Consider the following 14,108-nt stretch of genomic DNA (forward strand, 5'->3'; position numbering starts at 1 on the left):
CCTTGACCTACGATTAGGATGGTCTTACCTGGTCAACTTTGACCTAGGCACAATTGAGAGAGGTTTTTTTTTAAGTCAATCTTGACCTAGGCACAATTGGATGATCTTTCTAGTTCAACGTTGAGCTAAATACCATTGGGATGGTCTTACCTAGTCAAACTTGAGCTAGACACAATTGGGATGATCTTACCTAGTCATCCTTGACACAATGGGGATGGTCTAACCTAGTCAACCTTGAGCTATACACAATTCGATGATCTTTCTAGTTCAACGTTGATCTAGATACTCAAGATGGTCTTATCTAGTCATCCTTGACACAATTGGGATGGTGTAACCTAGTCAACCTTGAGCTATACACAATTGGTATGATCTTTCTAGTTCAACGTTGATCTAGATACCATCGGGATGGTCTTGCCTAGTCAAACTTGACACAATTGGGATGGTCTTACCTAGTCAACCTTGAGCTAAACACAATTGCTGTGGTCTTATCAGTAACCATATTTGGTAATTTTTTCATCTAAACCTGAAAAGAAAAATTAGCTTTTCATTCTGTTACAACAAACTATTCCTACAAACATATACTTTATCTAAGGACACCTCAGTCCAAACCAAATGATCCACATACATTCAGACAACCATAAAAAAGAAAGTCAAATATTCAGCAAGCTTCCTGTTGTGAAGATACTTGTTTGTCTATGTCTGATTTGCTGATGATGTGTATCCATTTATGATCTGTACAGTTATGTATGCACAGCAGTACCAGTATACAGAAGCGTGCTTTGCTTAAACATAAATACAAGTAATTTCTAAATGAATCTTAACCACTTGTTTGCCATAGAGGCAGAGCAGTTATTTAGATGTTGTTTTTTTTTTTTTTTTTGTTTGTTTTTTTTAAAGTTCCTTTTTGAGTTCTCTTGACGTTGAGAAACAGTCGGACGCCACTAAGCTGACTTCTGGGAGGCTTCTGTCTCCTGCTCGGACAGCTTCTCTTCTGACAGAACAGTCATCCATGGGGATACAGAGCGTGTGATAGTTTGCTTGGCCAGGTTGTAGTGATTTATGACTGTGTAGAACTTCCCTTGAGCGCTGGTATCCTGTTCAGTGTAGTAGTTGTCAAGAGCTGCGGGGATGCATCGATTGTTCTGCAAATAGAGAACAAGAAATTAGTCTTCAGGTCTACAAAGGTCTACAAGGTAGACTCTACCTCAATACCTAGTAACATTCAGCCAATGTATCAGTCGAGAGTTTAGCATCAAGTCTTACCACTTATAATGTCAAGGACTTGGAATTTCAAAACATTCTCCATGTACAACCCAATGGGCAAAGAAAATTAAATGTAGTATGCCAATGTAAGATTTGCTGGAGACCAAAACATCTACTTATTGCAGCCTCTTAGCTCAGTGGTCCCAATGGTTACTTTTTTAAGATTGGCCTACTTTCCAGATGAGGTTGTCCTCAGGTTCATTGCTTGAACTAACCACCTAAATATCTCCCATGCAGCACCACCTATTTCCAGCATGATACAGAGCCATGTTTCCCACCTATTTCCCCTTTATTCTTGACTATACCTAATGTGTCTTCTCCACTATCTTGTGATGTCTTGTCCATTTCCATGTTGTTGGCGTGTATCCCCATACACTTTAGTTACTTTTGTATCTTACCATGGTTGTTTTCCATACCTGTTTTTCCAATTTTTAAGATCTAACCTTGCAATTCTAGAACTGCACAAGTGCCCAATAAAGTTTGATATAAAGTGTCTGTCCAGGTTTACGATACTGACCAATCTGACATCGGGCTTCGAGCGATATAACTGCAGCCTATGTTCAATGTTTGCCTAACAGTAGCCAGATGGGTTAAGAGAATATGTCACTTTAACCTATTGTGATCCTACTGACATTGCCCTCACCCACTCCACTGACATCTGGGGTAGTTTTAATGAACTGGAATATCAGCATTATGTTGTTCTTTGTGCCCAAGCAATTGGTAATAATTAAAAAAAAAAATTGTCTTAAGAATTTGCTGTTCTCCAGGATATTGGATGCTGCACACATAGTTAACCGTGTATCTTAAAAATAAGATTCATCAGAACAGAATTGCTGACACAAGCTGAAAATATCTGAAGTAATTATCTTCCTGCAAGGAGAGAGACGGCCGGCTAATGCCTGGTGGATGAAGCCCGATACGCAGGAAGTGGTACATAATCCATGTTATACCAAGGAACCGCTACAAGTGCACGAGTAATCGTCTGTGAGTACTTCTGTATCCTGCCGTCTAGAAATCATTACTAAGTAGCATTCAAGTCCTAGGGTAATTATATATATATATATATATATATATATATATATATATATATATGAGATATTTCAGTCTAAATAAAGGCTCTGACCGGCACGAGGTGCATCCAGACTTCTAAGAGGTTCCCGACTGGTGTAGATGTCCTATATAACTGAAGCCTTTGTCCATCCGCTCGCATGTACAGAACAGGGAATGTGGTGCATCGGTGAGGGGGAGGGAAGAAAGGAAAGTGCACCAAAGAGGTGCCACATTATCACCAATCTTTGCCTGAAAACTGGTGTAAAGGGGTTGGTAAATTCCTTCCTCTGTCATCATTCACTCTTGGGTATTTCCAAGTGGCTGTAATGTTTACATTCGCGAGGCTGCCTCAAAGTTTGGAGGCCGCACTGTAGTAAATAAAGCTGCTGCTATAGTTTGTATGATGAGCAAGCAGCGTGGCCCACGGCATGTAAACACTACCATGCTGTCCCAGAGCAGTGGATCGGTGGGGGTCTCGGACGGACCTATCCTAAGGATAGATCATCAGTATTAGAAAATGGATAACCTCTTTAATTTGAGATAAATATAAATATGACTGGGTATTAATGGCACTATGACACTGGGAGCACTACGAGATTGGGTATTAATGGTGCTATGAGACTTGAGGCACTACAAGATTGGGTATTGACAATACTATGAGACTGGGGTCACTACGAGATTAGGTATTGACGGTGCTATGAGACTGGGGTCACTACGAGATTGGGTATTGACGGCACTATGAGACTGGGGGCACTACAAGATTGTTTATTGATGGCACTATGAGACTGGGGGCACTATGAGATTGGTTATTTATGGAACTATGAGACAGGGGGCACTACAGGATTGGGTATTAATGGTGGTATGAGACTCGAGGCACTACGAGATTGGGTATTGACGGCACTATGAGATTCGAGGCACTACGAGATTGGGTATTGACGGCACTATGAGACTGGGGGCACTACGAGATTGGGTATTGACGGCACTATAGCTAAAATATGTAATTCTGTACAAAAGCTGGATATTGAGTTGGCAATGTCTCTTCACACAGAAAAATCCGCTCCATTCATCTGATTGAGGCTGTTATGGCAGCAAGGACATGGATTTCTGCAACCCACTTTCAAATGAATAGGACAGAAGGATCATTGTTTAGGTTTGCAGAGGCTTAGAGGATGTTCACAGAGAGGAATTTGGGTCAGATTCCGACAAAAAAAAAAAAATCAGCTCCAAATTCTAGACCCCGTCTAGCATTGTTTTCCGTGAGAAGCACAGATCGATGGAGGATGCTGAATAAATAAAGATCCGGCTTGTTCTTCTTGCAGATTCTGTGGCTTTTTCCTACATGGACATGGGGACGTGAGGAAGACGTATCAAGAGAATTGGTGCAGCACAAGAGGAAACTAAGAGTTCATCATTGCCAGGACAGGTCTCTGTAATTGCAGGTCATTGAGTCTGAACTAGAGGTCACTGTAAGCCTACATGTACGTGTCTGTGAGAAATTGACACTGACCTGTCCATTAATGAGCCCAGGCCAAAAAATGGAGAAGAAAAAGGCCGTGTATGGAGCCACAAGAACGTACTAGGTCAGTGCTAGCCAACATGGCTATCACACTGACAAAGCACAGAGTTGTGTGCATGGGGGCCTAGTCAAACTTCTATACATCTCCAGTAAAAAAAATCACCTGCCGGTTTGTCAGCAATATTTGGTATTTCGATGTGGACAGGCCCCTGTAGTTGACAACCACTTCAGTATTTCCAGGCGCCTGGTCTCATCTCTTTGTCGGGGAGGCTGATAAGCAGTGGTATCTTATTTTTTTGGCATGTCCTGTAAAAGCAGCCGCTATCAGTTACTACTTCTGTCCCCGATAACAAGCCGCACACACACGCTTCATTACCTTGAGAAATGTGATTAATGGGGCCGCACGCTGCGAAGACGTCTCGGCTGACGCTGATTGATTGGAGTGTTAGGAAGCATTTAATGGTGGACCCATGCTGGAAATATCAGATGTTACTAGGCAACTCAGCCAGTTATGCTTCATGTATTATACTGTTCAACAGCCACCCTTAACCCAAATAATATGGGACCCTGTGTACAATGAACAGTCGGGTAGGTGACCCATCCTGTGGCCCTTCAGTATAATGTACTTCTGCCTAATTAACTAGTGTATATGATGTATTGTGCCCATAATCCAATTAGGAGGGGGATATAGGACGTGTAATTATAGGTATGAGTAATATTAGATGTAGTATGATATTGGGCCTCACATCTAAGCCCTCGCCACCTCCAATGTGCAGACGTATAACTGGAGGGGGTGCAGTCGCACCAGGGCCCAGGAGCCTTAGGGGGCCCACAACCCCTGGCACTGGTATTGAGATTGCAGCTTCCATCTGGCCCATAAACCAAGGAGATCCACAGATTACTCTAACCAGACTAAGGTGGATTAAACTCCTCAGCACCCGTAACCAATCGGACGTACCAATAAAGCTTATTTGATTTGATTTGACTCTATCAAGAATTCACTGTAAGGATGAGGTAGGGGGCCCGGACAAAGATTGCATCGGGCCCACAAGACTTTAGTTATGCCACTGCCAATGTGGTAGGCAAATCTGTCACTGTATTAACAGAGACTACCAGAAAAAAAAAGTTACATATAGGCCCTTTAATTTCTCATTATAGGAAATGAACGACCTATTAAAATAACATTTTCAAGAGTTTTATAGATTTCCTCTAACCATCTTAGTGGTCACATCTGTTGTCTTGATCGGTTACCAATGGATATGACCATGAATACAGGAACTTTCTATGGTGTTGGACTTGTCAGAAACCCAACCATGATCCCTTACTGTGAACAGGTTATCAGGCAGTGACACTACATATATGAGAAGATAACCCGGACACAATAAGGACATCATGGCTGGTTATCAGGAGGACACTACATGTATGAGAGGATAACTTGGACAGAATAAGGACATCATGGCTGGTTATCAGGAGGACACTACATGTATGAGATGATAACCTGACCACAATAAGGACATCATGGCTGGTTATCAGGAGGGACACTACATGTATGAGAAGATAACCCGGACACAATAAGGACATCATGGCTGGTTATCAGGAGGACACTACATGTATGAGAAGATAACCCGGACACAATAAGGACATCATGGCTGGTTATCAGGAGGACACTACATGTATGAGAAGATAACCTGGACACAATAAGAACATCATGGCTAGTTATCAGGAGGGACACTACATGTATGAGAAGATAACCTGGACACAATAAGGACATCATGGCTGGTTATCAGGAGGACACTACATGTATGAGATGATAACCTGACCACAATAAGGACATCATGGCTGTTTATCAGGAGGGACACTACATGTATGAGAAGATAACCCGGACACAATAAGGACATCATGGCTGGTTATCAGGAGGACACTACATGTATGAGATGATAACCTGACCACAATAAGGACATCATGGCTGGTTATCAGGAGGGACACTACATGTATGAGAAGATAACCCGGACACAATAAGGACATCATGGCTGGTTATCAGGAGGACACTACATGTATGAGAAGATAACCCGGACACAATAAGGACATCATGGCTGGTTATCAGGAGGGACACTACATGTATGAGAAGATAATCCGGACACAATAAGGACATCATGGCTGGTTATCAGGACACTACATGTATGAGAAGATAACCCGGACACAATAAGGACATCATGGCTGGTTATCAGGAGGGGACACTACATGTATGAGAAGATAACCCGGACACAATAAGGACATCATGGCTGGTTATCAGGAGGGGACACTACATGTATGAGAAGATAACCCGCACACAATAAGGACATCATAGCTGGTTAGCAGGAGTACACTACATGTATGAGAAGATAACCTGGACACAATAAGAACATCATGGCTAGTTATCAGGAGGGACACTACATGTATGAGAAGATAACCTGGACACAATAAGGACATCATGGCTGGTTATCAGGAGGACACTACATGTATGAGATGATAACCTGACCACAATAAGGACATCATGGCTGGTTATCAGGAGGGACACTACATGTATGAGAAGATAACCCGGACACAATAAGGACATCATGGCTGGTTATCAGGAGGGACACTACATGTATGAGAAGATAACCCGGACACAATAAGGACATCATGGCTGGTTATCAGGAGGACACTACATGTATGAGAAGATAACCCGGACACAATAAGGACATCATGGCTGGTTATCAGGAGGACACTACATGTATGAGAAGATAACCCGGACACAATAAGGACATCATGGCTGGTTATCAGGAGGACACTACATGTATGAGAAGATAACCCATCATGGCTGAGTTTCTGACAAGCCCCAGATCATATAAAGTTCTATTCAATTGTCTACAAATTTAAAATATGGTTATTTTCATGGAAAAACCTCTTTAAACGTAGATTTTACATAGTTTTTTTTGTCTTAGTTAACACTTTCTTATTTTAAAAAAAAAATAATTCTAAAATATTACAGTTGTCCTTTTGACCACTGAGCCTCAATATAGGCTGACACTTCCTGTTCTATGAAGATCACTTCTCATCGTCATCATCATCACAGATAGGTAGCACCTATACATGGATAACACAGGATCCACCATCCACAATAGTTGTGGGTCACAACTCAATTTCCTTTATGGGGACCTCTACACAGGTCACACTGCACGCTCACAAGATTCTCCTATAGAACTTGTTGAGTCATCAAAACAGAATACAAAAGTCTACCATCAGAGAATAAAAACTTTCACTAGCTATTTTTAAAGGGAGTCTGTCACCAGAACCCAGCATATCACCCCAGCCCTGCAGATAGATAGGTTAGAGTCACCAGAACCCAGTATATCACCCCAGCCCTGCAGATAGATAGGTTAGAGTCACCAGAACCCAGTATATCACCCCAGCCCTGCAGATAGATAGGTTAGAGTCACCAGAACCCAGCATATCACCCCAGCCCTGCAGATAGATAGGTTAGAGTCACCAGAACCCATTATATCACCCCAGCCCTGCAGATAGATAGGTTAGAGTCACCAGAACCCAGTATATCACCCCAGCCCTGCAGATAGATAGGTTAGGGTCACCTCAATCAAAAGGTGTTTTGCCCTTGTGAATCGCTGCCTCCATTGCTGAGATATCACTGTTTTCGTATGCAAATGAGCTCTTTGGAGCAATGTGGGCATTGCCATTGCTCCAAAGGGGTATCCAGTAAAGTCCTTGGGAATGTCACGCCAATACTTGATACTGAATAAATCAAGATGTTTTGAATATTTTGTTTCCATTTCTTAAATGATTTGCATATTGTTAACACGTCAATCCATCTTGTGATTTCTATAATTCCAAGACTTTTCCTTCTTGGTGCTGGAGTTTCAGTGTAGAGGAGTATATATCATTGCGTAGCTAATCCAATGGCCTTCCCTCTGAAGGGCAGCCTGTGATCTGCGCACTTTCATCATCGCTCTGCAGCTATGATCTCCCGCCCTGTCACTCACAAGCACAAGCCTAAGCCTGCTGTAGCTGCGCATCGAAACTCCTGGGATCTAATTACTGAAGAGGCAACAATTGTCCGCCCGTGAGCTGAATATTTTACCAGCCTGCTTCTTCAGATTTCTGGATTCAAACACTTCCCACTTCACACAGGGTGTTTTGTTTTTATATATATATTTTTTTATTTATATGACAAGAAGCCATAAATATTTTTTGGCAGAATGTAGAGACGTTGCAGCAGTTAATAAGTCGCTGACCGGCGGGGCACAGAGCAGCCATAAGGCTTATGCCGGGATCGGTATGATTCAATGTCTGCTATCCTAAATGTATACATTTCTTTCACTTATTGAAGACTGATGGGATTATGATGTGCTGTAAGGGCAATGTGACGGAGCCGCGCTGCCTGCAGTGCCATATTGCAGATTATACAGAGTGGCACGCGCACTGCATCTTGATGCAATGTCTGCAGTGCTCGCTCTTAAGTAACACAGTGATGGACAACAATTGTCTACAGAGGTCAACGGATGTCATGCATTTATATATACACATAAGTGTATTGCAGGCAAGTTTTGGTGCCCATATTACGGCAGCGTGTCCCAACATGACCAGGAGTCTAGCAATACAAACCACATCTTCTTAGGGTCAGTTCACACGTGAACTGCCCGCGCGGGTTTTGACACCGAGAGAGACGCGGTGAGCCGCGTCTCTCTCTTGTCAAAACCCGCCTGCCGCGACCATCGCGGTCGCGGCTTTCCCCTCCTCTGTCGGCTCAAATGAATGAGCCGACATAGGAGGGAGCTGCCGGGGGCGGAAGCTCCGCCTGAAGAAAGGGCATGTCCTTTCTTTTCTCCGCTAGCGGCAGCCCGCCGCTAGCGGAAAAAAAAAGCCCGGTGGTCTACATAGACCACCATTGTAAAGGGGTGGATTTTGAAGCGAAATCCGCTGTCAAAATCCGCTCCTTTGCCTACGTGTGAACTAGCCCTTAGGGTTCTATGATGCAGTGAGTTAGGGCCAGTAGATCTGCATTCAGGCCAAGACCAAAGGCCATAATACTGGCATAAAGATACACCCATAATATACTCGGTCCAGTCATATTAATGTGACCACCGCCTACTTTTGACGACAACGTTAAATAACCAATCGCAGAAGGCACGTGTCATCAGCCATCTGGGTGTGCTCATCATTGTGGAAGGCACTATGGATCAACACAAGTATGCATCTATCCTTGCAGACCATGTTCTCCCCTACATGCGAATTGTTTTTCCTCAGTATGATGGCATCTACCAACAGGACAATGCGACGTGTCATAAAGCTCGCAGTGTATGTGTGTGGTTCAAGGAGCACCAGGATGAGTTTACCGTACTCCCTTGGCCAGCAAATTCCTCAGACTTCAACCCAATCGAGAATCTGTGGGACCACCTCGATTGGGTTGTTCACGCCATGGATGCTCAACCGCGTAACCTAGCACAGCTGGCCACGGCACTGGAGTCAGCATGGCTCAACATCCCAGTGAACATCATCACAACATCCTCTCTCTTCCTGCACGTCTCGCAGCGGTCCGCTCTGCCAAAGGTGGTTATTCTGGATTTTGACAGGTGGTCACATTAATGTGACTGGACTGTGTACTTGGTAAGACAAAAAATAAAAAAAAATAATAAAAAAACCCCCAGTAAAACGTATCGTAATAGGTTACATGGCACACTACAGCTACGGGTGAACCCAACCTCCAGGAACTACCATCACAATTGTCATGTTTGGCCATTGGATGCAGGAAGGGTTTTCTCACTCCGGCATTGACACACAGCTTTAGACACTTTTTACACCTCACTTGGCCCCCTTTCCCCCTTGTGTGGCTAAACTGCAACAATGTACCCCAAAATATTGGCACTAGGTAAGCCATCCAATAGGTGGTAAAAACATGATGCACAAAATTTATAACATGACATCAGCCATTGTGGTAAATTTGATGTATCTTGCAACAGACTGGTCCGAGCTTTCTCTGTTTAAATATTAGTCGGGATTAGTAAATCTGCCCCAATGTACATATTAAAAAGGAGCTGTGACCAGGTCTCCAAAGCCCAATGACATACATCTGATAGGCGCTGTCACCCTGAGCATTTTGGTGTTTTATTTATCCAAGTCTATTCAGCCATTCCAAAGATATAAGCCCCTTTAGTGTTGATGTAAATTAGGGTCTACTAGCTAACGTTGTGGTTTCTCTGGGGTCGGGGACCCTGTGTGCTGTACGTGTGTTACTGCCCAGTAGGCTAGTAGGCCCTAATTTGTACCAACATTAACAGAGCTTATATCTTTGGAATAGCTGAATGGATTTGTATAAACACCAAAATGCTTAGGGTGACAGCGCCTATCAAATGATGGATGTTGTTAGATTTTTCAGACCTGGTGACAGGTCTCCTTTAAAGGATTGTTCCACTAATGATATTTATCAGCTGTCACTTGGCGAAGTTGGTGGCGGAGGAGATGACAAATCCTCGGAACCACGAAGCCAACGTTCCTAGATTTTCTACACGTCTAATTTTATAATTTGTCTTTTACAGATGAAAGTTCTCATTGTCTCATACAGTGATTGAATTGGCTCCTAGTTTCTACGGTAAATTTTCCATTCAGGGGTTACAGTCACAAAAGAAAAGAAAGGACAAAAATTTTATCTGCTCCCTGGATGTGAAATGATCTCTTTATAAAACCTAAATGGTTGTCCCTTTGATAATTATCTCCCTGTGGAAACATGGTGACCCGTGTCATACCGCACTGAGGCGAGCAATTAGGTAGTAGTACAATTGTTCATCTGCCGCCTCGAGAAGAAAAATGGAAGAAAAGGACACGCGAGGTGACGCTCCGTTATTCCATTCCCATAATTAAAGAGCATCGCACTATTAGCAATAGAATCCAAGTTATCATCTGCTCTGTTAGCGGGACTCCGTTTAATAACACCTCACCTTTTTACGTTTTTTTGTGGGAATTTTTTGAAATGTCTTTATTAGTTTTTTCATTTTCCCCCTACGCCAAACAGCAGCACAAGATGGGGTATTCCTGCCCCTGTGTGCTGTTAGGACAGGTGGAACTTTTAATTAGCTAACAGTTTTTCCCCCTATAAGAGGCCAGAGCGACCTCCTCCCCCCTGTGTTTTTTTCTGTCCTGTGCGACTGGACAGGTGGAGGAGGCTGTGGCCTCCTCTAGGGTTTAGAATAAGGTGTCTTAGATCCTTTCTTCTCTTTCCCTTCTTTCTGAGTGAAAGATCTAGGTTTATACTGCAGTCTTTTGTCTTACCTGCCTTGTGCAGGTTACTGACTTTTTTTCAGCTGCAGTTCATTTATTGCCCTGCAGTAAGGTAAGCCGTGTCCTCTTTCAGCTTTCCCTCTGTATTCACTGCAGAGACTAAAAGCACTAATTTCTATTGCTATGGGCACTCTGTCAACTTCACAATATCGAAGTCGATTCACCGCCATTATGGTAAGATCCAACCAAATTTTTGTATTTCTTGCGGTTTTTCAATGTGCATTTAATTCCTAAGCGGGGACTATATGCTGTGAACCTAAAAGAAGGGTTCATATACCTATGTACTATCATTACTTATTAGGTGCATATTTGCTTATTGCTCACATGATGGTGGATGCTCTAAGGCAATTTGTTGTAAGGTTATGCATGTCTGCACTGCTGTCAGTACGGGGTCCTCCAGCTAGGAGCCCTTCATTTATTGTTGTCATCTCCTGGGTGAAGGAGTACATGCAGATTTCTGGTAAGGTTCCCTCTCCCAGTTTTCATAAGAGGTCTTACTTAGAAATAGAAGCCCTAGTGGCTCAAGCTGTAGGGTTACAGACTTGTATGCCTGAATCCACAGTATCCTGGGTTCAATCCCAGTTGCACTTTGCATTTGTGATATTAAAAAAAAAAAAAAAAAGTTAATAAGGTACTTGTGGTTCTCATGGTCCATTCACATGGAGAAAGTCTCTAAACTTCATGCTGGACTCTGTCTGCTTGAAAATCTCCCTCCTCTAGGTGGGAAAAGATCATATCAGCAGTGCATTATTTATAGGTAATACAGCAGGTTTCCATCCTAACTGCCAAAGGTTACTGGATCTTATGTCAGAGTCTGCAGTTGCAGTCCCTTGGGCCATATAGCGCATGCGGCCTGCAGAAGGTAAGTCTGAGGCCTGGAATCACAACCCGTGGGGCCTGGAGGGGCTTCATTTTAAGGGCTGGATGTCCATGTCCAGATAGTCTGGACCCTGTTGACCACAGAGACAGCCCTCTCCGGTAGAGAGCGCATCTACAGGAGATTCCCATACGGGCAATGAGGAATTGGATGGAGGAGGCTGTGTCATCCAGCTGACAAAAAACTCAGCAGTCTGGGTCAAGCCAATTTAGTTATTCCTCAAAATTTGTCTTTCATCCAGGTGGTGTTCCATCTTAAGGACGGGATGTCCATGGTCCAGCTAGCGCTGGACCCTGTTGACTATAAACGCCCCTCTCTCACTAGTGGGGCGAATCTAGAGAAAAGTTCCATAGGAATAAAGTGGAATTGGATGAAGAGTTCATGGTCCAGTTTACCTGGACCCTGTTGCCCACTGATGCATCCCTCTCTGGTGGAGAGTGTCCACGGTCCAGCTAAGGCTGGAACCTGTTGACTACCTATGTCTCCCTCTCTGGTGGAGAGCACATCCAGATAAGCGTTCCATAGGAGGAACATGAAATTGAATGTAGAGTCCACGGTCCAATTTATCTGGACCCTGTTGACCACTGATGCATCCCTCTCTGGTGGAGAGTGTCCACGGTCCAGCTAAGGCCGGACCCTGTTGACTACCTATGTCTCCCTCTCTGGTGGAGAGAACATCCAGATAAGCGTTCCATAGGAGGAACATGAAATTGAATGTAGAGTCCACGGTCCAATTTATCTGGACCCTGTTGACCACTGATGCATCCCTCTCTGGTGGAGAGTGTCCACGGTCCAGCTAAGGCCGGACCCTGTTGACTACCTATGTCTCCCTCTCTGGTGGAGAGCACATCTAGAGAAGCATTCCATAGGAGGAACATGAAATTAAATGTAGAGTCCACGGTCCAGTTTACCTGGACCCTGTTGACCACTGATGCATCCCTCTCTGGTGGAGAGTGGCCATGGTCCATCTAACGCCAGACCCTGTTGACTACCTATGCCTCCCTCTCTGAGGAGAGCACATCTAGATCGGCTGGGTAGGCTATTTGGTCTCATCATATGTCCGCCTGATCACGGCTTATCCAAGATCCATCGGTCCTTCAACTTGTTCAAGCCAGACAAATACGTAAGGACCCTCCCTCTCAAGGGCATCAAGCAACTTTATCTAGACAGCTCTCCCATTCGGCAAATCCTTGGCCCCCCACACCTTCACAAAGGTAGTGGCCCCGGTCGTAGCCGCCCTGCGCCTCCAAGGGATCTTATTGTCCCATAACTAGACGAATGGCTCCTAAAAGCCCGGTCAAAGGAGGTGCTTGCCACACAGTTGGAATCCACTGTGGCTTTCCTAAATGAGCTGGGCTGGCTAATAAACTGGCAGAAGTCGGTAGTGGTTCCATCTACCCCGATTCAATTTCTGGGTTTATCTTGGATTCTCTCAGCATGATGATCTCCCTGTCTCCTCCTTGGAAGGAGAAGATTGGTCAAGCGGCTCATCACCTATCCACAACCCGGAAGGTTACTATCAGGACCGCCATGAAGGTCCTAGGTCTCATGTCCGCAGCCATCAAGGCAGTTCTGTGGGCCCTATGGCACATGCGCCCCTTACAGTGCGAGATCCTGAGAGTCGGGAACCACAGTCCTTCGGGGCTACAGAAGCCTATCCAGTTATCCATCAGAACCCGTCGATCACTGGCTTGGTGGTCCCAGCTCAGAGACGGGAAATCCACGGTCCAGACATCCTGGACCCTGTTGACCACAGATGCCTCCCTCACAAGATGGGGAGTGCTTCTGGGGGAGACCCCGGTACGTGGGACCTGGAACCAGCTTAGAGAAGGCTCATTTGTCCAACTGGCGAGAGCTCACTGCGGTGCACCGTGTGCTTCTAATGTTTGCACCCCACCTGCAAGGGAAAGCTGTGAGAGTGAAACAGACAACTTAACAGCAGTCCGATATATCAGCAAACAAGGGGGGAACCAGATCCCCCTCGCTTCTGCAGGTGACAAATCTAATATTCTCCTGGTGGAGAGGAATCTTTCACAACTATCAGCGGTTCATATTCAAGGTGGGCTGAACATCCTTGCGGATCAGCTAAGCAGA

The 14,108-nt window shown here is 44.4% G+C and overlaps 1 protein-coding gene across 3 annotated transcripts in view; it reads right to left on the reverse strand.

Moving 5' to 3' along the window:
* Positions 1–290: 290 nt before the first annotated feature.
* The window catches only part of NSG1 (neuronal vesicle trafficking associated 1), a 60,475-nt gene continuing 46,657 nt past the window's right edge, over positions 291–14,108 (reverse strand). The window contains exons 5-6 of one of the 3 annotated variants that reach the window (XR_012711871.1): positions 450–1,142; positions 291–335 (exon numbers count right to left, since the gene is read on the reverse strand). Coding sequence is in view for 1 of the 3 variants with exons in the window: in XM_075260958.1 (XP_075117059.1) it covers positions 942–1,142 (201 nt within the window). In the remaining 2 variants the exon portion in view is untranslated. Of the gene's footprint in view, positions 1,143–14,108 lie in introns of all 3 variants that reach the window. The other 2 variants (XR_012711870.1, XM_075260958.1) reach the window with 2 other exon arrangements.

Source organism: Leptodactylus fuscus, chromosome 1 (assembly GCF_031893055.1).
Source record: "Leptodactylus fuscus isolate aLepFus1 chromosome 1, aLepFus1.hap2, whole genome shotgun sequence".
Classification (NCBI taxonomy): domain Eukaryota; kingdom Metazoa; phylum Chordata; class Amphibia; order Anura; family Leptodactylidae; genus Leptodactylus; species Leptodactylus fuscus.